Raw genomic sequence first — 21,968 nt, 5'->3', positions numbered from 1 at the left:
ACGTGCGAGAGGGGCCGCCCCGGCGCGTTGATTGGGAGCCTGGCCGAAAGTCACGCCTCCATCCACTTCAGAAGTTCTTATTGGCTGTGGCCCATCCTCCGACCTGCCTGTCCCGCCCTCCAAAGTTTCTCATAGGCCGGGAGGTCTCGGAGCTGTAGAGGACACGTGCCGGCAGTCTCACGCGGCAACTTGTTTACCTGGAAGCTGGGGATTTTCCTTGACGACACTCTAACCAGAGCCCGCGGAGTGTGCGCAGGCGCAGCGAATGTGACCTGCACGCAGGCGCCGATGTGAGCGGCGGTGGCGTGGTTGGGGAGCTTTGGGCCGAGACCCAGGCGAGCCGACCCGGGCGTAACCGGGGCGCCCCCCCGCGCTGGGTCTCCGGCCCTGTGTCTCTAAGGCCCCGTGAAGCTGGAAGGGGCCGGCCTAACTATGGAGCAGCCTTCAGACCTCAGCGCTCCGTGATGATGATGATGATGATGATGATGATGATGATGATGATGGCGGCTGCCCCCCGGGTCGTTCTCTGTGGACCAAGCTAGGCGCCTGTCACAAGCCCAGAGGCCGTCCCACTACTACTCCGCCCCACAAAGGAGCCTGGGCTCCAGAGAGGTTGCATAATCTGTCTGGATTAACACTCCAGTCAGGGATCAGGCCGCAGTTTAAAGCCAGGTCCCTGACACTGTAAAGGGGCGGGTCCGGGGCAGCAGGGAAACCTCCGTAGATGCAGTACGCGAGCGCCCTGAGCACCGTGAGGAACGTAGTCCTCGTTGAACGAGGCTTTTAGGACGGCGTAATTTTAAGATCACCTGGGACCCTTAGAACGTTTATTTGTTTTTTTTTTTTTTTTAAGATTTCCTGTTATTTAAGAGAGAGCACAAGGGGTGGGCAGAGAGAAGCAGCCTCCTTGCTGAGCAGGGAGCCCAATGGGGGGCGGGGGGAGTGTCTCGATCCCAGGACCCTTAATGGACCGAGCCACCCAGGCGCCTCTAGACCTTTTTTTTTTTTTTTTTTAAGATTTTTATTTATTTATTCATGAGACACAGGGAGAGAGGCAGAGACACAGCCAGAGGGAGAAGCCGGCTCCATGCAGGGAGCCCAACGTTGGACTTGGATCCTGGGTCTCCAGGATCACGCCCTGGGCCAAAGGCAGGCGCTAAACCACTGAGCCACCCAGGGCTGCCCTGCTCTGTTATTTGTTAACCCCTCCAGGATGCCAGCCCTGTGTGAGAGGCACCAAGGGGAGGGGACGTTTGCAGAAGTTGGCCATCTACTTCAGGCCTAGGAATAAATGACCCCGGGAGCAACTGCAGAGCATCTGGGAATTAAATCAAGGGGTAGAGAGGGAGCCATAAAGCGCAAGAGCATGCCTCCAGAGAAGAGAAACCAGGGAAGTTGGGAAGCTGGAGTCTCAAGGTTCACCAGGCTGACCGTGGCAATCGACAACACTTCCTCCAGCAGCGCCTGATGCCCACCCGTGGCCACTATGGGAATCACACTTGGCTCTGCCCAAGGTCAGGCCCTCCAGCAAAGCTCAGTCCATTTCGAATGTATCTTCTCAACTTTCCTGTTAGACCTGCAGATCCTGTACCCTTCCCACTGGTTAAGAAAAGGTCTCAGCACACACACTAACTGGTTACTCATTACACATTTATTGTACATTTTCACAATCTGGATGCGTCACAGAATTGGGGGCATGGGGGGAGGGAGGGAGGGGGGGCAGGGGACACTGGGATAATATGGGGGGGTATAGAACACAGCACCCCCACCCCCAGCATCTCTCCCTACCCTTTCACACCACAGCTTAGATCTCCCTGCTCCCCCTCCATACAGAAACCTTGAGTGTGGGGGGAAGAAAGAGTTTGGGGGGGTCCCCTCCAGGTTAAGGGACTGCACCCTCAGACCCCTAAAATTGTGCCATTTAAAGACATTAGACCCTTCTTCTATCACTTCACCTAAGGAGAAGACAACTCTCTGGGCTCAACTGCCCTGGAGAGGGGCGAGAATCCCCATCTTCCAGCAAGTCCCATACACACATTGGCAGTGACTAGTACCCCCGCCCTGAATTCAGGGGGGCAGTCAGAGGAGCTGGGCAGTGATGGGAGCAACACCCCCTCAAATTGGGGAGGGGAGTTTTCAGTCCAACCCCCAGCAAGGGTGGGGCCAGATTTCAGGCAGGAATTGGGGGGATTCTCTGCCCTGCCCCACTCCTCCCCAAGGCAGTGATGACCCCCCACACACTGGCAGCCATCTCCCCCAAAGAGTCAGATTGTGGCCAACCCCCAAACTCTCCTGATGGGAGGAGGAGGAGGCAGATCAGGAGGATGGGAGGGAGGGAGACCCCATGGGAATGTCGGTTGAGTGCCCCACATGAAAACTGGGGAGCAGGAATGTGGGGAGAGACTCCAAGTGGCAAAACTATTGGTCCATCATGACACACTGAACTCCAAGACACTTACACACCAGCTGGGGGATGGGGGAGGAAGGGACAAGAGGTTTGGGAAATGGGGATAGGGAGGCAAACCAGACTAGAGGGGCCAGGAGGGGGTGATTCTGGGGGGCCGGAAGGGCCTGGCTCCCCAAAAGCCCAGGCTCCCACCACCTGCAAGTAATGTCATGCAAATGAAAGACTGATACAAGGACCGTGGGGACTAACTCCTCAGTAAAAAAGAAACACGGGTTCAAAGAATGAAGAGTAATGGAACAAAAAAAGAGGAAACCAAAAGGGATGTCAGTATGTAAATGAATGCTAATTAACATGCTGGAAGCTCCCAGAAGACCTTGGGATTCTTAGGACCAAGTGGGGCCAGTCTCAGGGCCTCCCAAAGATGCAAAGATGCACCCAGGGAGGCCTGGACAGTTGCTTTTTTTTTTTTTTTTTTTTTTCGTTTTTTCTTTTTTTTTCCTTTTTTTTTTCTTTTTTTTGTAGGTAGTGGAGGTATGGGGAAGGCCAGGGTAGGAGGAAGGATCTGCTAAATCCAAGGGAAGGAAAAGAGGAAGAGGGACTATTGCATAGCAGATGCAAATGAAGGGATTCAGGGCTGGTCAGGAAGAGACAGAAGGGGAAGGAGGAAAAGAGAAAAGAGATGGGAACCTCAGGAAGGGGTGTTAAGGACAACCGGAAAAATCTTCTAGTAATAAAACTACAAACAGACCAAATATATATAATATTATATATGTATAAATAACAGCTGGCTATTTACAGGGGTGCACACACACGGGGACACACACACGCGGATCCAGGGGAGGGGGCTGGAAGATATGGCTGAGAGGTGGAGGAGCTGCTGGGGATGGGGTGGGGGGAGATGGGGAGAGGCCCTTCTCTGGGCAGGGCGGGCTCCTCAGGGGTTTAAGAGCTGAAGTAAACTGTAGAGAGGGAAAGAGAAGGAAGGAGAGAGGGGGGAGAAAGAAAGAGAGAGAAAGCAGTGTATCAGGCCTGGCCCTGCTCCCAGCCTCCCCACTCCCCAGCCCTCTTGGCCTTAGGTTCTCCATCTGTAAAGCAACAGACTGGGCTGGTAGGTTCCAAGGTCTCTACAACTCCACAGTATGGCCTTGGGGCCACAGACTCCAATCATCTATCTGTGTGTCTGGCCCACAAGCTCTCAAACAGTAGGGTGTTTGGCTTCCTAGCCATGTCTCAAGCCCCTGGGCCTCACCTGCTCTCCCACTTCCCAATTCCAGGGTTCCCAGACTAGGTTTAGGCCCAAAAAGGATCCTCAAGGGAGCAGTGCTGATCCACCAGCTTTCCTGTTTCCAAAAATCTTAACAAGAATTGCCTAGAACCAAACAAAGTGCAGCAAGGTTTGGGGCTCTAGATGAATCAGAGCTGCACTGCCAGCTATATATACTTTCTGCTGAATAGTACAAACTAGGTTAATGACCTTCAAGACCTAGAAGGGGAAACCCCTCCAGAGAAAGGGCCCTAGCCAATCCTGCCCTACTCACCGATGATGATGATGAGGATGATGGCGCAAATCACTCCCAAGATGATCATCATCTGGGGGCGAGAAAGGGGGGAGGGTCAGTGATACAGACCGTGACACCCTCGTCACCCACCAGTTCTCATGCCAGCCCTCTTGCGTGCCTCCACCCTTACCTTGAGGTTTTTCCACCAGTATTTGCGCTTGAGCTTGGCTGCGCTTGTTTCAAACTGGGAGGCCCCTGCCTGGAGTGCATCTGCACGGTCGTCCAGCTCGGACAGCTTCTGGTCCCGCTCCAGGACCTTGTCCACATTCACCCTCATGATGTCCACCACCTGAAGGAGGGGCCCACGAGGCAGGGGGTGTGCCAAGGCCGCCTCAGTGAGGGCACAGTCCTCAACCATGCACCCACAGAGTGAACATGCACCCCGATGCTGCCCGGCTAACATGCCAAGGACACACAGAGAACATCCCTAGCACACCTGGGGACATGCAAGGAGCACACATCAGGGGCATGCTGACAGCCAGACAAGACATCTCAGATGTCAGAGCAGCACCCTCTAAGCAGCCTGTCCGTCGCCAGACCACACCTGCCGGGACCCAAACTCCCCAGCCCATCAAGGTTGACTAACACCCCAGGCCGTTCCAAATGCAAGCTGAGCTGGGCAGGGGCAGGGTACGTCTTTGTCCCTAAACTCATAAACTCAGCATCTCCAACACAGGATGCCCCCTCCCCACCGGTGCCAACCGTCGGGGTCCTTCCCGCCGCCTGACACCCCCCACACTCACCTCATCCACCTGGGCCTGGGTCTGCTGCAGTCTCCTGTTACTGGTGAGGTTTGGAGGGGGCGCCGGGGGGCCTCCCTCCCCAGCCGGGGCGGCAGGGGGGGCGGTGGCAGCGGTAGCCGACCTGAGGGGCAGGGACGGAGTAAGACCCGAGGCCTGGAGCCGCCGGCCCCAGGCCAGGGCTCCGCCCATCCTCCTGTCCATCCATCCGTCCCTCCCTTTCTCCTTCCCCGGAGGAAGGCCACCGAGGGGAGCCCTGCGCGGCGTCCGGCCCCACGGCCGCCCAGCTGCGTGACCTTGAGTCAGGCCCCCTCCCCCCTCCTGAGGGGGCCTCAGTTTCCCCGTCCGTCAAATGAGGGCGACCTCCAAGACAAGGTGCGGGGTCGACCCGCAATGACGGGCGGCGGCGAGGCCAGGGGCGGCGGACGGCGGGCCCGCTCCCTCCCGCGGCCTCCGCCCGCGCGGCCAGCCCGGGACGCGGCGCTCTCTGCAGCCGCCCGCGCGCAGTCACGGGCGCCGGCCTGGCCTCGGGGCGCCGGCCGAACCCCGGGCGCTCCCCGGACCGGCTCCCAAGGGCGGCGGCCGGCGCGGGCAGGCCCGGTGCGGGCGCGGGCGGCCGACTCACATGGCGGGGGCGGCAGGCGGACGGCTCGGCGGCGGCGGCGGCGGCGGCGGCGGCGGCGGCGGCGGCTCGCGCTGGCTCCGACTGGCGCTGGCTGCCCGGGACGGGAAGATGGCGGCCGCACGTCACCCACATCCGGGCACTGCGGGCGGGGGCGGGGCGCGGCGGGCGCGGGGCGGTGGGGGCGGGGCGCGGCGGGGCGGCCCCCCACCTGCCGCAGCTTGGGGAGCCGCGATCCCCGCGCATCCGGCCGCAGCCCTCACGGCAGCCCCACGCCTCTCCGTCCCCCGCCTCCGGCCTCGAGGGTGCCCGTGAGCCCCAGGCTACGTCCTCCCGCACCCGCGAAACCCGCAAACCAGTGCGCACCCCCCACACACCGCGAGGCCTCGGCCTGCGCGCTGGCGACCGGCTCCAGCGTTTGCAGCCGGCTGGGTGGGCCGTGGGAAGGGGCAGGTGCAGGTTGCCGGGCCCCCTGCTGCTGCGGTGGGCCAGCGGCGGCGGGAGCTGGGGCCCTCCCTCCCCCTCCGCCAGCCCCGCAGGTGGACAGCTCAGGGGAGGCCTGGCGGGCTTGGGGCCCCGGCCGCTGAGTTCGGCTGTGAAGGAAAGCAGAAGAGGCAGGCCGCCCCCGCCCCCACCAAGCCACTGCAGGGTGTGTGAGCTCCTCACAACCCAACCGGGGCGCACACCAGAGGTGCTTGACCGAGGTAGGGCAAGGTTAAGGCCGACGGAGGAGGGCACTAGGCTGTCCCATGCGGCTGCTTCACGTGGTGGCCGTGGTGGCTGCGGACCCGGCCAAAACCCAGCTCTGCCCCAGAGTTGGGGCCGCTCCCAGGTAACAGAGGAGAGCTCAGCTTCTGATCCCAGACTGCGACAGAAAGGGGGTTTTGGGGGTTTTCTCTTCGTTCTGTTTTTCTTCTTCAAGGGGAAAGACAGTAGGCAAGGGCTGCCTACCCCCTGCAGTAGCCAGGTACAAGGTACTACTTTACATGTGCATTAGCCTCATAGGTGTGACCTTGGCCAGTTCCTGTCCTATCTCTGGACTCCACGTGTATTACAACTGTAGGCACTAACACATATGTTCAGTGGTTTGATCCGGAACCTGGTAGGAAAGGATTATCCACTCCCCCTCCATCCCTGACTGGTCTCTCTTTAGATCTTTTAAACAGCAGCTCCACACACTCAGTCCTCTCATCCCCAGCAGGCCTGGCTCTTCAGGGACAAGATGGGACCAGATGAGCCACCTATCTTGTGAGGTCGGTCAAAGCAAGCCTCAAAAGTGAAGAAGGAGGTGTCTTAGTGGAGGCATCATGGCTCTGGGGCAGGGGTGCTCCTTCCATACCTGGAAGGGGAGCAGAGGGAGGCTGGTGGTCTTGGCCTCTTGAAAACAAACAGGAGCCAGCTTCTTCCCTCCCCCACCCAGGCTTCCCAGGGCCTCTGGTGTGAGAGCCTCCCTCATGCAGTGCCCCACCCCCTCCCAGCAGAAGCCTGGGGACTGGCTCTGACACCAGAGGTGTCATTTCCCAGTTGTCTGGGGGAGGTGAGTGAACAGGGAGCTTGTGTTGGGTGTGGGGACTCAGCAGATCTAAGATAAGATCCTCTCAGCTCCCTCCCCCTACAGGGAGCAGCCACTTCCTTGGTCCTGGTGTACTCTGGCACAGAATGGCTGGCTGGCTTGGCCTATGTGAAAAGGGAGAAAAGAGTGGCTTGTCTGAGGGCCCAGATGGCACTATGGGATGCTAGCTTTTGCTTTTTGGCCCCTAGACTAGTCTATTTTCTAGCCCGACAACAAAGATGCCAAATTCCAGGCTTTTAAGTTCAAAAGCTGCAGTGTCTGGGTCTGGGTCTAACACGAGGAAGGAGGTACAAACAGGCAAAGCCCCCACCCCCACCTGCCCTGCTACCCTGGCCCTAGCTGGGGAGAAGCTACTGGAGGACCAGACAAGGCATTAGACATTGTTTTAGCAGGGATCTTCATTTTCCCCAATGGCCATGTGAAGAGAACATGGAAGGGACAGAACTCAGAATACATCTGGGAAGCCAAGGTCGTGGAGTGTGGCTTTCAAAGCTGGCACATCATTATTGAGGTCCTGGGGGCTGTAGCAGCAGGAGCATGGAAACAAGGGCATGGATGATCCATGGATGTGAAGACCCAGGAAAATATAGCTCAGAGCTAGAGCTCTCCCTGCCACCCCACCTATGCTGCAGTGCTAAGGGGCTCCCCCAAATTTAGATTAATGGTGGAGGCAGGAGAAGGGGTGGCATGGGATGGCAGTTCATCTGGAAGTGGGTAAGGTAATGTTTTCTGCAAGCAGTAGAATGGAGACCCAAAATAGAAGCTGAACTAAAGAAAAATAGAATAATATATTTGCAGACTGAGATGGTGGCTTCTGTGTTTGCCTATTTCCAGAGGGTTCTGCAAACCAAATCTCTGGGCTCCACTCCCAAGGCTCATTCAAAAGATGGGGGAGGGGGGCCCAAGTTCATTTCTAACAAGCACCTCTGGTGCCTGGGATGTGAGACGCACAGGGAAAAACTTTAATAAAGGTTTTCTTTTATGTTTTCCTCTTCTAGCAACAACGGCTGACTTAGAAGTTGGGATGGAACAGGGCTGGGTCATTCTCACACTGACTCATAAACTTGCTCCATCTGGGAGTCAAACCTGACCACATAGTAATTAATTTCAGAAACTTCGTGTGTCCCTCAATGCTTATAAGGAAAAGGCCTTCTAATTAGGAACAGAAGGAGCACGCCCTTGGGAGTGCTGCCTGGAACAGGGACCCAGGGGCTTGCCCCACCTCTATCCCAATCAGCTGTCAAGCCTTGTGACCCCTGAGACTTCTGGCTGAGCCCTCCAGTTCTGGAAGACTTCGGGGCTGCCTGCCCAGCCCTGGGCTCCTGGAGGGAAAACAAACTCCCAGGAGCCTATCCTGTGCTAGGTGCTTTACAGGGATTGCCAATGGACTGCTTTTTAATTACACAAAAAATGTGACTGCATTCTCCCTTATAAAATATTAAAACATTAGACATAAAGCTGAGGTTCCCTTGGCCACTCCCCAACTCATCTTTTTGTTTTATGCCCTAGAAAGTTTTGTGTATTCTTCTTTTGGCAGGGAAAAAACGGTTTTTGTGATTTTTTTTCCTTCCCCAAAATGCAATTTCTTCTCTTATCTCTCTGACGATAATAATTATATTTCCATTATTCAGTATTAGATTTTATTTTTTTTAATATTTATTTATTCACGACAGACACAGAGATACAGGCAAAGGGAGAACACTTTCCCTCCAGGGAACCCAATGTGGGACTCGATCCCAGGATTCCGGGATCACCCCGAGCCGAAGGCAGACGCTCAACCACTGAGCCACCCAGGCATCCCAGTATTAGGTTTTAAAATAGGTGATAAGTTACACAATCAAAACTGAAAATTCCAAGGTTCAAAAGAATGCACAGCCAACCCTCCTGAGCTGCCCTCAGACCCCTATGCAACACAGCTACTCTCTCCAGGTTTTTAAGTCCTCCAGAATGCTTGGTGCAGAGACAGAAAGATATAGAAACTTCTTTTCTCTTTTTAAAAACACAAATGCTCACAGACTATATGCATTAAGCCCCTTCCTTTTTTTTTTTTTTTTTTTTAGCTTTCCAATTATAGGCTATTTTTTCTTGCCCCACCCCCCATCTCTCTCAGTCTCTTCCAGGTTTTTTGTTTTGTTTCGTTTTTTGAGAGAAAGAATGAACAGAAGTAGGGAGAGAGGGTTAGAGGGAAAGAATCTTGGGCAAGTTCCACACCCGGCGTGGAGCCCAGCTCAGGGCTCAATCTCACAATACCAATATCATGACCTGAGCCAAAATGAAGAGCTGGATCTTAACCGACTGAGCCACCCAGGTGGCCCTGTTCCACTTTTTTTTTTTTTAATTTATTTATGATAGTCACACAGAAAGAGAGAGAGAGAGAGGCAGAGACATAGGCAGAGGGAGAACACCGGGAGCCTGACATGGGATTCGATCCCGGGTCTCCAGGATTGCGCCCTGGGCCAAAGGCAGGCGCTAAACTGCTGCGCCACCCAGGGATCCCTACTTTTTTTTTTTTAATTGTGGATTTTTTTTTAATACATGGGAGGATTCTCTTTTTCATTTTGCAGGTGTGCTGCTCCTTGGCTTTAATACGGAGGCACCAACAGGCTGATTAGAAGATGTGTGTGTGTATTGGGGGAACATTCACGGGCCCTTGGTTTTCCTGCAGGACAGTGGAAGCCTTTTCACAGGGACTCTGAAATGTTGATAAGTAGCAGGCTTTCTGCTGGGGCTGTTCAGAGAGAAGCATATCCTCTCCATCCCTCCTCCCTGTAAATGGAAGGGGCAGAATCTGGAAAGAGGGTTGAGGCTCCTGTTTGTAGCCTCCAAAGCCTCTGGTCTTTGCTCCTGCCATCTCCAAGTCCAAAGCCTCCCTGAAAGGACACCTGGGGGGCTCAGTGGTGGAGCATCCGCCTTGGGCTCAGGTCATGACCCTGGGATCCTGGGATGGGGCTCCCCGTAGGGAGCCTGCTTCTCCCTCTGCCTGGGTCTCTCTCTCTCTCTCTCTCTCTCTCTCTCAGTCTCTAATGAATAAAATAAATAAATATCCCTTAAAAAAAAGCCTCCCTGAAAATCGGGATGTGGGGGATGGTGTGTGGGACTAAGGTGTGAGAGGTGAGGGAGCACCAAGAGTCTCAACACTTGTGGTTTGGTTTGGTTTTAAGATTTTTATTTATTTGAGAGAGAACACAAACAGAGTAAGGGGGAGGAGGAGAGAGAGAAACAGGCTCCCCGCTGAACAGGGAGCCCCATGGGATGCGGTGCTGGATCCCAGGACCCCAGGATCATGGCCTGAGCCGAAGGCAGACGCTTCACTGACTGAGCCACCCAGGGGCCCCAGAGTCTCAACGCTTTGGATCTGGGCTCTCAGCCTGGCCTTGACTAGGGATCCGGTGACCTCCGGGATCTCTGGATGTCCTGTCCTGACACCCCCTGCCCTTGCTCGTGCTGCCACCCCCCTTCAGCCACTATCCAGCCTCCAAAGCTTTGTTGAAATCTCTCGTCCACTATTGTCTCTCCGGTCTCTTGGTCCTTGTCAATTTATCCATCTTTGACTCCTCTCTCCTGTGATTTATTTCAGTTTTGGAGGGGAGGGAAGACAAATGCTCATGGCCGACTTCCATATTTAGCCAGAAAGCTCACCACAGTTTAGTCCTTCAGATATCAGCTTTTAGGTTTCCAATTCTTTTGCTCCTGTAACAGTGCTCTTAGGAATGCTGTTGTAAATCCTATGATCAACCACGACCATGTGAGGTCTTGATTTTGTATTTGGGAAAAATGAGGCTCACAGAAATGCCTTGGTGGAGTCTTTTTAAGTTGGTAATCTACTTTCTTTCACATACAGAATACCTCTTTTAAAAGGTGTTTTTTGTTTGTTTTGTATAAAACAGACATTGACAAAGCGATACCTTTTCTGTTCTCCCTACACAAGTACCAAGCACAGTGCCAGAAACAAGGCAGGCGTGTGACTAATGAACAGCAGTGGACTACAGTTTCAGTGAGGAGTGTTTTCTATTTTTCCTTTTAAATATTTAATCTAATTATTCAGAAGAGACACACACACACAGAGGCAGAGCAGGGTCCTCACAGGAAGCCTGATGCGGGACTTGATCCAGGGACCCCCGGATCACACCCTGAGCCAAAGGCAGACACTCAACTGCTGAGCTACCCAGGTGTCCCAGTGAGGTGTGTTTTCTTTTCTTTCTTTCTTTCTTTCTTTCTTTTTCTTTCTTTTTTTTTTTGGGGGGGGGGGTGTTTTCAACGCCAACCCAGCAGAGCGGTCAGATGGATTGCCAGTGGTGAGTGCCTAGGCACCTGTTTGGGGAGAAGGGGTTCAGGCAGGGCCTGTGTGCCCCCTATGTCCCTGTCCTGTGAGGACAGCCCTGTTTGAGCTGGTAAAGCCCTGATCATTTGCGGGCAGGGTGGCCAGGGAGCCAGCTCTTGTCAGAGCTGCAGGACAGGCCTGGGCCTCAGAGTAGTGGGAAACCCAGGTGCCAGAGCCCAATGTGGGTAAGTCAAGACATAGGCAGATCACAGTTTTCCAGACCTGGGAGATCTCCTGGTCCCAAATCCTGACTCTGCAACCCTCTATTCATTAGAAACTCACTGGGGTTAACAGGTTCCTCTGGGTGGTAGGGGAGCTCCAGACTCCGTGGTTCAGGATGAACCCACATCATCCTTATTTCCCCTCCATCTCACACACCATGTCCAGAGCCTGGGAGGTAGAAGATGCTAAATGAAGACTTCTTGGCTTTTTTTTACTCCCAGTAATCTCACACCCAACATGGGGCTCAAACTCACAACCACAAGATCAAGCGTTACATGCTCTACCACCTGAGCCCCTCAATGAGGACTGATTGAGTTGAGTCAACTGATTTGGCCTGACAGCTAGAGACTCGGGTTCTAGCCCCAGCTCTCTATTGCCGATGAAGGTAATGGCTTTCTCCTTGGGCCTCATGTTCCTCATTGGCAAACTGAGGACTTTTTCATTCCACTTCGCTCCGTGCTGGCACCAGGAGCAACAATAATACACAAGAAAGATCATCAAAACACAGTATGTCTGTCGGTTAGACCTCATAAAGCTGGGGGGAAAAAAACAACAAACCCCACACATGGCAATCTTTGATGGAAGTAACAATCAAGACACTTGCCAACACAGCTCAAACAGATTTATTTTTATTTTTATTTGCTCAAACAGATTTAAACCAAGGAGGAGAAGCTGAGGCCTCGCATATTGCAACTTGACTGGAAAGTCTAAGTTAACAGACACTCACAGGATGTCATCAGGGATCTGTCTCTCTAGCTTTGAGACTGACTTAGCTTCATTTCCAGACAGGAAACATCGGATGCTGTATGCTATGGGTTCACATTCAAATGTTACAGTTTTGTCTTTTTATTTTTTTAAAGATTTTATTTATTTATTCCTGAGAGAGAGGCAGAGACACAGGCAGAGGGAGAAACAGGCTCCCTGTGGGGAGCCTGAATGTGGGACTCAATCCAGGGGACTCCAGGATCATGCTTTGGGCCAAAGGCAGGCGCTAAACCGCCAAGCCACCCAGGGAATCCCCAGTTTTGTCTTTTTAAATAATACATGTGCTTCAAAACTCCAAAAGTTTAAAAGAGCACCTGGAGAAGGTCTCCCTCCTGTCCCGACTCCCCACCTCCCAGCTTCTGCCCTCAACACCAATCTTCCATAACCTTGGCCTCCTTCTAGACTCAGTGCAAGTGCAGTGCGGATGGTTTCCACTTCCACTTTCTACACAGATGGAGGCAAACCATAGGAACCATCCCACAAGGTCCTTTTGTCACTTAACGGATCTTGGATATTGGGTTTGTTTTGTTTTTTTGTTTTTTTTTTTTAAGTTTTCTCTTTATTTAAGTAAACTCTGTACTCCCAGGGGGTCTTAAAGTCATGACCCTGAGATCAAGAGTCCCATGCTCCTCCCACTGAGACAGACCCCTCTTGACCCCTCTTGACACTGTAACATAATTCAACCACTCTCCTGTGGACAGGCCTACTTTTGCCAACTCAAGCCAAGCTGCAAAGAACAATCTGCATGTTCCCATTTCACCTATGTGTCAATATGCAGGGCTAATTCCTAGTAGTGAAAATCCTAGGTCAAAAGGGCATGAGTGTTTGTGGTTTTGATTGCTTTGGATTTTTGTGGCCTTTGCCAAATTGGGCACTGTGGGTACATGACCCATTTTTACTCCCACCAACCAACAGGTGAGACCTGTTTCCTTAAACCCATACCCTCAACTTTTTTTTTTTTTTTTAAGGATTTTCTTTCTTTCTTTGAGAGAGAGAAAGAGTGATAGCTCCAACAGGGGGAGAGGGAGGGAGTTTGAGGGAGGCAGGAAGGGAGAGGAGAGGAGCAGATGCCCCCAGTAGGGAGCCCAATGTGGGCCTCTATCCCAGGACCCTGAGATCATGACCTGAGCCAAAGGCAGACGTTTAACCAACAGAGCCACCCAGATGACTCTCTTTAACTCTTAATGAAACTTTTTGAGGGTTACAAATATAAGATAAACACGATTTACATTTCTCTTATGGTGAATGAGTTTAGGCATCATATATTTGAGTCCTTTTATTTCCTTTCCTGTGAAATATGCATACAATTCTTCTGTGCCTTTATTATTGGATTGTTGGTATGTTTCTTATAGATTTGTAGATTTTCATGTTTCAAAATTAGCCCTTTCTCTGCAATATGAATTATATTTTCCCTAGATTGTCATTTATCTGTTAGCTTTTGCCTATGATTCTTTATCATGTATACTTTTTACCTTTTTTTTTTTTTTTTTTTAAGATTTTATGTATCCATGAGAGACACAGAGAGAGAGAAAGAGAGGCAGAGACACAGGCAGAGGGAGAAGCAGGATTCCTGCGGGGAGCCCAATGCAAGACTGAAACTCCAGGATCACACCCTGGGCCGAAGGCAGGCACTCATCCCCGGAGCCACCCAGGTGTCCCACTTTTTATCTTTTTAATATGTATTTAAATGCATCAGGTGGGCGCCTGGGTGGCTCAGTCAGTGAAGTCTCTGCCATCGGCTCAGGTCATGATCCCAGGGTCCTGGGATCCAGCCCCACACCCATGGGGCTCCCTGCTCAGGAGGAGTCCACTTCTCCCTCTCCTTCGGCCTGTAGCTCCCCTTGCTTGTACTCTCTAATAAATAAATAAATAAAATCTTTAAAAAATAATACATTTTTCAAAAAAAAAAAAATAATACATTTTTAAAAATGAATTCATCAGGCTTTTCTTTGAGGACTTCTGTTTTGTTTTCGTACTGTGATGTGAAATCCTGGATTAGAGCCTGAAGCAGAAAGGGGGCATTAGTGGGAAAGCTGGCAAAATTCAAATCAGAGCTGTCGATGAGGTCATAGTGCCGCATCAAGCTAATTTCCTGGTTCCCATAATCATGACACATCCATGCAAGATGTTAACACTTGGAGGAGCTTTGGGAAGGGTATTCAGGAAACTGTACTATTTTGCAACTTTTCTGTAGGCCTGACATGTCAAAATACACGGTTAGAATGGGAAGTTTTCTTTCGGATCTCTTATGCTTGTGTTTTTTTGCACTGTGACCTTTGATCTATCAATAATAGTGGTGGTAAGGTACTGATCCATACTTTTTCCCAGATGGCTACTAGTTTTCTAATAACCTTTATTAACAGATTTCTCTTTTCCCCACTGGGGTTTTTATTTTTTAAATTGTTGATTTAATTTCTAAACTGTCAGAAGTAACATACCATGAAATTTGCCATCTTAACCATTTTGAGGCATGTGGCTCACAGCGTAAAGTACGTTAATATTGTCTTACAACTGGTCTCCAGGGCTCTTTTCATCTTGCAAAACTGCAACCCTCTTACCCCCGCAACAACTCCCAACCCCCTACCCTCAGTCCCTAGCATCCACCATTCTACTTTCCCTCTGTAGGACTCGGACTACCCTAGTATTTGTCTCCTGGGACTGGCTTATTCTGATTGATGAGCCACTGAATTCACAATAAAATGAAAGCCCACTTCTGATGCTAGTTGGCAAAGCCTCTGGTGTTGACTAAGAGACGGATAGTTGAAGTGCTCATAGTACCTACTTCTGGAATGTGGGTGAAGGGAGCTATGCAGTGCTCATAGTACCTACTTCTGGAATGTGGGTGAAGGGAGCTATGCACAGAGAAGTTAAGTGACCCATTGCCAATCACACAGCCAAGAACAGGATGAACCCAGGATGGACTCCACAGCTTGTTCCCATAGGCTGTGCCCTGGACAAGGGCTCATGTAAGAGAGCCAATGCTTGGAAACCAGCGGCATTTACATGGACAAGAGGCAGGTGAAGTTATCCAGAGAGCAGCGTTCAGGAACACATAAGGGGCAAGGGCAGGAAGCAACCCAGTAGCATGTCCCCAGGGACTGACCAGCTGTAAGCACAGTCAATATTACACAAGCCTGAGAAGCAGCCAGAAGAGTGGGAGGTGAAGGAGGGGAACTATTTTTCAGAGGCCAGAGAACAAATTTCAAAAGGCAGGAGTAGGGCAGCCCTGGTGGCTCAGCAGTTTAGCTCTGCCTTCAGCCCAGGGCATGATCCTGGAGTCCCAGGATTGAGTCCCATGTCGGGCTCCCTGCATGGAGCCTGCTTCTCCCTCTGCCTGTGTCTCTGCCTCTGTGTGTCTAATAAATAAATACAATCTTAAAAAAAGGCAGGAGTGGTCAACATATTAGATGCTGAAAAGAGATCATGCCAAAGTCTGAGAAATGCCCTCCAGATTTAGAAACAAGGATTGGTGATGAGCCATTTCTTGGGATGGTGGGGGCAGGAACTGCTGATAAATGTTTAACTAGCTATCTGGGAGCACCTGGGTGGCTCAACCGGTTACGCCTCTGCCTTCAGCTTAGGTCATGATCTCAGGGTCCTGGGATCTGGCCCTTTCAGGCTCCCTGTTCAGCGGGGAGTCTGCTTCTCCTTCTCCCTCTGCTACTCCCGATTGTGCTCATTCTCTCTCTGTGTCAAATAAATAAAATCTTTAAGAAACCCCCAAAACAACCAGTTCTCCAGAAATAGTATGAGCTTATGTATGTGCGTGTTTATTATCTTACTGATACAAAGGATGTGTAACACAGAATTTACAAGTAATAATAAAAGACAATATTGTTTATTGTAAATTCCACTTTTGTTTTCATGACTTCATAGATGGAGTTGTGTCCCAACCACAGGAGTAGCTCCAGTATGAATGCTGGTTGATACTTTTATTTATATTTTTGAGGAAGACAAAAATGAAACAAACCCTGAGAGTATGTAGAGACTTCACTCTTTCTTCAATGACTGACTTCTTTGCTGAATCTGACAATAATGTTCAACCTCCAGGGCAATATGTCCTCCATTTTGTGTGCTATTCACAATGTAATGGTTACAGGCAGGACATTTTATGTTTTTAAAAGATTTTATTTATTTTATTTATTCATAGAGACACAGAGAGAGAAAGAGCAGCAGAGGCACAGGCAGAGGGAGAAAGCTCCATGCAGGGAGCCCAACATGGGACTCGATCCAGGGTCCCCAGGATCAAACCCCGGGCTGGTAGCGCTAAACCACTGTGCCACCAGGGCTGCCCAGGCAGGACATTTTAAAATTTAATCTGCATTATTAACATTTTCTCCATTGTCTTCTTAAATCTAGACAACAAAGCCTGATGCACAGTGTTCGCCAATTTCTGTAAATACTCCTACCAGGGCCATATTCAAAATCCCAACTTGATGTCTATAAGTTGTGAAGAGATACACACAAGTAGTAGCCCATTATTATATAGCACTCGCACTATACAAATATGATAAATGTAAATAAGCTCAAATAGTAAATAATACTATTTACTATTAGCACATTATAGTAAAATGTAGAAGATAATCAGGAACCTGAAACTAATGGACTATTGCGCATCAACTATATTCAATAAAAAATAAAATTCCTAACAAACTTAAAAAAAAAAACAAGAAAAATGAATCAGGAAGTAATGAGTTTGAGTATTACCTCTGTTTTTGAGTATAATGTTAGTTTGCATAATTTCTGATAATAGCTGTTATGCAACTAGCCCACAGTGTTTCTGAAAAACAAGCTGGCTTTCAGAAATCAGTAAACCACACCAATAGCGGGGGTGGGGGGATGGGACTTTCCTGAACCCATAACCTTGGCCGGGCCCCAAATGTCCACCGTCCTGGCCTCAGGCACAATCTGACCTAAGGCAGACTGCTCCTCCAGGAGCACCAGTCCTGTCACCCGGGGCAAAAGATTCCCTAGACCAGGGCATCTGGAAGTCTCCGTGGTAGTTCTTCCCACAGTGTGCTGCTCAGTGCCTCTGGGAGTAGGGGAAGAGCGCTTCTTGTTCCTCTCCATGAGTCACAGGATCCGTGCTGGCTGAGGCTGAACTTGGATCAGAGTCACAACTATTCCCTCAGTACCTTCCCGGATGCTCTGCATATACTTCAGTGCTCAGTAAATATTCATTAAATAAATGCCCAGGATAAAGGGCTGCCAGAAGGGACAGGCGTGAAGGGAAGGGCCTCCCCAGAATGCCTGTCCTTGGAAGCCTGCTTAGGATGCCCTGGGCTCCACCATGTAGGAGTGAAACTATAGAGAGCAGTTTCGGGGACAGGCACTGAGCCTTCGGTGGGCATCAGGACTTTGGGAACATCCACCCTGGGACACCGGCAGGGCCTGAGCCTCTGCGGCGCACACACGGCTCACGATCCTGGACCGCGGACGCAACCCCGGGGAAGAGGTGGCCGGGGACCTGAGCTGGTGCTCCTCGGCCAAGGTGAGAGGAAGAGTTTACAGCGCCGCCACCGAATCCGAGCGACAGGAACAGGGCTCCGTACCGCACACACAAGTTCTCTACAGTGAATCCAGACCCTGAGGTCCCGACACGCGCAACCCCATCCCCTGCAGAGATCCCGTGTTTCCGCAAAATATCCGCACCGGCAACGAAAGCGCGAACAACCCATCCGCCCCAGGGGCCGCCGAAATCTGCCCGTTTACACACACATGAAAGAAAAGATCGTCAGGAAGAATCAGATAGGAGCAGCCGGGGTGTTGCAAGTCCCGACTACGCAGAGACGCTAATCACGAGTCATGCGAGCTCCAATCATCATGTTCCGAGCTGCCCTCCCGAAGGAGGAACAGGTAAGGATTATCCTACCTGACGATAACCAGCTTCCGTGCGCCTTCCTTACTCAGGGCACACCATGCCGCTATCGGCTAGGGCGAGTAAAGAGCGCGCTAGCCCCAGCAACCTACAGCTATCTAGGATCTGCCATCTCTATTGCTATATGTCTTGCAGATATTAAAAAACATCCCCCCCCCCATTTGGCTGCATAAAAACATAAACCAATCTCTCCCAGAATGCTCCACTCCAGAGCTTGGCACGCTAGCCGCGGACGCCGCTGGATATTTACATATCCCCGCCCACCCCCTTCCGCCAAACGCTACCGTAATAACCAAAATAAAAGCGATACCTCTGATTTTTTTTTTACAGTCTGCAAGGCTGGAAGAGAGCCTTCCGTTTCTCCAAGTAGTGTGGCTACCCCAGGACTCCCCTAAAAGTTTTGTAAGTCTTGATCTTACTCTAAAATATATTTTATTACAAAGCACTAAATAAAACGATGATCATCGCAGGTTGGAGTGATAATTACCCTAACGCGAACACTGACATCTTCCAACTGCAGGGTCAGAGGGAGAACTGTAGACTGCCTTCCTTGTTCTGGCAATGCTGAGTGGTCCCCTGCTCCTCCAGCCTTCATCCCTGTGCTCGCGTCAGGAAGGTATCAGAAAGGTTTCTTTTTCAGCCCAAAGACACTGACGAATAATGCCATTTCGGTGACAGCTGGGAGGGCACTGCGGACAGAAGGTGATGGGTTCAAGGCTCCTTCCAAGAAAATGACCCACATTCCCAAACTACAGACTCCACCCTCAAAGTGTGGAAGTGGGGGACTTCAAGGGACTACAGGATGTGGAGTGGGTCTGGTTTCTTCTGCATGGGCATGGAGTAAAGGCCTGGGTAGTGGGAGGGGGGGGAGAAGAACCTTCAGATTGAGTAAACCTTCCTCCCCCATCCCCAAACATCGGATGCTACCGTACCTGCAGAAGACAAAAATGTACCAGTAAGTGGTGCACTCCCAACGTTCGAATATGAAAAAGGATAGGGCCACCGAGGCACTACAGTGAGCTGCAATGGCTTGGGAATGCACCAGAGTCAAGGAAAGCCTTTAGTTCAATAGGTAGAATAAGTAGTGATGAGCCAGGAAAGGCCATTGCTGGGACTGACACCTGCAACTCAGGTTCCCTTCTTGCTCCCTCACCACGCTGCAAAGGCCAGAACCAGCAACCCTGACTTCTAAATTTAAGGACAGCCATGTGAGGGGCGCCTGAGTGGCTCAGGCAGTGAAGTGTCTGCCTTCTGCTCAGGTCATGATCCCAGAGTCCTGGAATGGAGTTTGGTGTCTGCTTCTCCCTCTTCCTCTGCCTGCTGCTCCCGCTGCTTGTGCTCTCTCTCCCCCTCTCTGTCTCTATGTCTCTCTCTCTGTGTCAAATAAATAAATAAATAAAATCTTAAAAAAATAAAATAAAATAAAAAGAAGAAGAACCGTGTGAGTAGAGACCAGGGCTGGGCCTGCAGCGCTGGGACCCCAGGCTACCCAAACCCCGGTATCCAGGGGCTAGCCTGGACCATTCAGGTCCAGGAGCTGGCTCCCCATACAACCCAGGCACACAAGAATGCTCACAGTGACTTGATACACCGCTGGAATCACCATGCAGCACCCTGGTCCTCCCCGTCTACAGTTCAAGCATCAAGAGCCTTCCCTGATCCATCCTCCTCATTTCTGTCTTTATTTCTGTATTCATTTTGCTGTCTGAGTTTCTATAGAGCTTCAAATCTTGGCGCACGCCCTTAGCACAGTGCTTCTCACAGTGAATTACAGATGTCTGTGTCTCTGCCTCTTCCTCGAGGTACAAAACTGTTTTACTCCCGTTTGGGATCTCCAGCATCTGGTGCATCGCGGGGAGCTTAACAAACGATTGAAGATTGTATTAAGTCTTCCACACTGCCTAAGATGATCTATCAACTGGACAGACTGCCCACCAGAGCACACACCATTGCGCCAGAAACGCCTAGTTAGGTAGCTCCCCACCTAGGAGGGAAACAATGGCCTGTGCATAAAAGGATACAGATGAGGCTCTGGGTGCTGTTGAACATGGAAACTCCTGAGAAGAAACCGGCTAGCTCTACGGCAAAGAGGCCCAGCGTGACAGAGAGCGCTGCCACCAGCCTGCAGAGAGGAAGGAGGCGGGCTCGGGCCTCCTGGACTTCGTCAAAGACCCCTCCACTCCCGCTGCTGCTGACTTCTGAGCCCCCACCCCGCCCCCACCCCACGTGCTCACTGAATGTCCTGCTGCTCATACTCCTCTGGGGTGAACGTGAGAGGCAGGCAGGCCTGGACGTTGCTGTCCTGGGGAGCAGGGCAAAGAGGAACAAAGTGAACGAGGGGCGGGCTGCGGGGCAGCACTGGGGTCACAGGGGATGGGAGGACCCTCCACGTACGGCGCTGGGGAAGGGGCATGGGGGGCTGGGAGCACCCCAACGTAGGGATCCGGTGGGGGCGGGAGGGGGCGAGAGGGGGGTGGCCGTGGGTCTTACCCGCGACCAGAACAAGGTGATGACGACCACTAGATGCGCCAGAAGCGTCAGGAAGCGAGAGGGTACGAGCCCCGAGATCCGCCCCATGGCCCCGCCGGCGCAGGGGAACCGACGGGAGCGGAGGCCGCACTCGGCGGGGCTCAAGGCTCGGGAAACGCCCTCTGCTCAAGCCTCGCAGGCCGGCACGCAAAAATTCGACCGACGCCTCCTTCCCGCTCGCGCCGACCCCGCCCAGTTGCCTTGGCAACCGCGTCCACGGGCGTTGCGGCGGGATCTCGGCAAATCTCGCGAGAGCAGTCCATTCTCGAGCGGCGGCGGCGGCCCCGGGCCGTGACGCAAGCCAGGGCTCGGCTGCGGGGGGCGTGGCCCGGAAAGACCCTCCGCCCGCGGTGCTCTAGTGAGACAGCGGTCCCGCCCTTGCCGGCGTGAGGGCGCCGCCGGGCCTAAGGCCGGGTCTCTGCGTCTGTGTCTGTGTCTGTGTCTGTCTCTCTCGGGAGGTGGATGTCCGTGCGTCGTCCGGCCATCACTCCTTAGATGATCACGGAGCCCGAGGCTGTCACAGGACCCGGGACCGGAACCTTCCCTGATCCTCTGACCCCCGCCGCGAGTCCCCAGACGACTTTGCTCCGTTTGGGGGGCGGGGGGGATGGCAGAGAGCAGAAAATGGCCAGCCCTCTGCGTGGCTGAGGGGCGCGTGTGGGGAAGGGAGCAGGTGACCGGCTGAGGGCACGCAACCCTGCCGCCCCCGGGGAGGCCAGGCTGCAGTCTCTGCTGGGATTTCCTTCCCCTGACTTCGCCCAGCTGCATCCCAGAAGCTCTGCCTGTCGGTGTCCTTGGTGACCTTGGGGCCCCGGCTGCGAGATCTGAGACCCTTGCAGAACGGAAAGTTCTCCTCAGCCCGGCTTCCAGATCATCTCATCGCAGTGCTTTCTGGCCGAGCTGAGCTGAACACGCACGCCGGGGGGGGGGGGGGGGGGGGGGGGGGGGGGGCCGAGGCGGGGGGGGGGCTCATTTCTAATTTCGTGCAACAAATATTTATGCAAGTGCTGGGCTCGTGTTCTTCACAAGACAGAAGGCTCACTGCCTTCCTGGAGTTTTTTTTTTTTGTTTTTTTTTTTTAAGATTTTATTTATTCATTCATCAGACAGAGAGAGGCAGAGACACAAACAGGCTCCATGCAGGGAGCCCGATGTGGGACTATGTTCCAGGGTCTCCAGGATCAGGCCCTGGGCCAAAGGCAGGCGCCACACCGCTGAGCCACCCAGGGATCCCGAGTCATTTATTCTTAAACTTTGTTGTAGGAAACATCAAAATTGAGAGGAAACGCATTTCTCTATTTGAGGACCCCAATATAATTTCCTTTTTTCTAAACCAGTGCATAAAAATGCAGC

At 52.2% G+C, this 21,968-nt stretch overlaps 2 protein-coding genes, 3 long non-coding RNA genes and 1 other non-coding gene across 7 annotated transcripts; 2 read left to right on the top strand and 4 right to left on the bottom strand.

Annotated features, from left to right (window-relative positions):
- Nucleotides 1-1,629: 1,629 nt before the first annotated feature.
- Nucleotides 1,630-5,435, bottom strand: VAMP2 (vesicle associated membrane protein 2). The gene is made up of 5 exons (XM_077892725.1): nt 5,332-5,435; nt 4,710-4,830; nt 4,097-4,255; nt 3,946-3,997; nt 1,630-3,366 (listed from the first exon to the last, which is right to left on the bottom strand). Coding segments are annotated over exons 1-5 (351 nt in total). The 5' UTR covers nt 5,334-5,435; the 3' UTR covers nt 1,630-3,349.
- A 345-nt stretch (nt 5,436-5,780) lies between these two features.
- Nucleotides 5,781-9,944, top strand: LOC144310971 (uncharacterized). The gene is made up of 2 exons (XR_013376615.1): nt 5,781-6,581; nt 9,466-9,944. It is a non-coding gene; the product is annotated as an uncharacterized LOC144310971 (long non-coding RNA).
- Nucleotides 9,945-10,566: 622 nt separating this feature from the next.
- LOC144310969 (uncharacterized) lies at nt 10,567-18,075 on the bottom strand. Its single transcript, XR_013376613.1, has 2 exons — nt 15,035-18,075; nt 10,567-14,987 (listed from the first exon to the last, which is right to left on the bottom strand). It is a non-coding gene; the product is annotated as an uncharacterized LOC144310969 (long non-coding RNA).
- On the top strand, nt 17,051-18,783 carry LOC144310970 (uncharacterized). Its single transcript, XR_013376614.1, has 2 exons — nt 17,051-18,065; nt 18,418-18,783. It is a non-coding gene; the product is annotated as an uncharacterized LOC144310970 (long non-coding RNA).
- On the bottom strand, nt 17,953-18,088 carry LOC144311612 (U8 small nucleolar RNA). The gene has a single exon (XR_013377209.1). It is a non-coding gene; the product is annotated as a U8 small nucleolar RNA (small nucleolar RNA).
- Nucleotides 18,503-20,825, bottom strand: TMEM107 (transmembrane protein 107). 2 transcript variants are annotated; one of them, XM_077892723.1, is made up of 5 exons: nt 20,578-20,818; nt 20,322-20,389; nt 20,109-20,209; nt 19,020-19,116; nt 18,503-18,776 (listed from the first exon to the last, which is right to left on the bottom strand). In XM_077892723.1, exons 1-5 carry the CDS (start codon nt 20,662-20,664, stop codon nt 18,707-18,709), a joined length of 423 nt encoding a protein of 140 aa, XP_077748849.1. In that variant the 5' UTR covers nt 20,665-20,818; the 3' UTR covers nt 18,503-18,706. The 2 variants fall into 2 exon arrangements, with proteins under 2 accessions (XP_077748849.1, XP_077748850.1); XM_077892724.1 differs by lacking the exons at nt 19,020-19,116; nt 20,109-20,209 and having other exon boundaries at nt 20,578-20,825.
- Between the last annotated feature and the right edge of the window lie 1,143 nt (nt 20,826-21,968).

The sequence above is a fragment of the Canis aureus genome, chromosome 3 (assembly GCF_053574225.1).
Source record: "Canis aureus isolate CA01 chromosome 3, VMU_Caureus_v.1.0, whole genome shotgun sequence".
In the NCBI taxonomy this organism is placed as follows: domain Eukaryota; kingdom Metazoa; phylum Chordata; class Mammalia; order Carnivora; family Canidae; genus Canis; species Canis aureus.
This window is presented reverse-complemented; position numbering and strand designations above follow the sequence as displayed.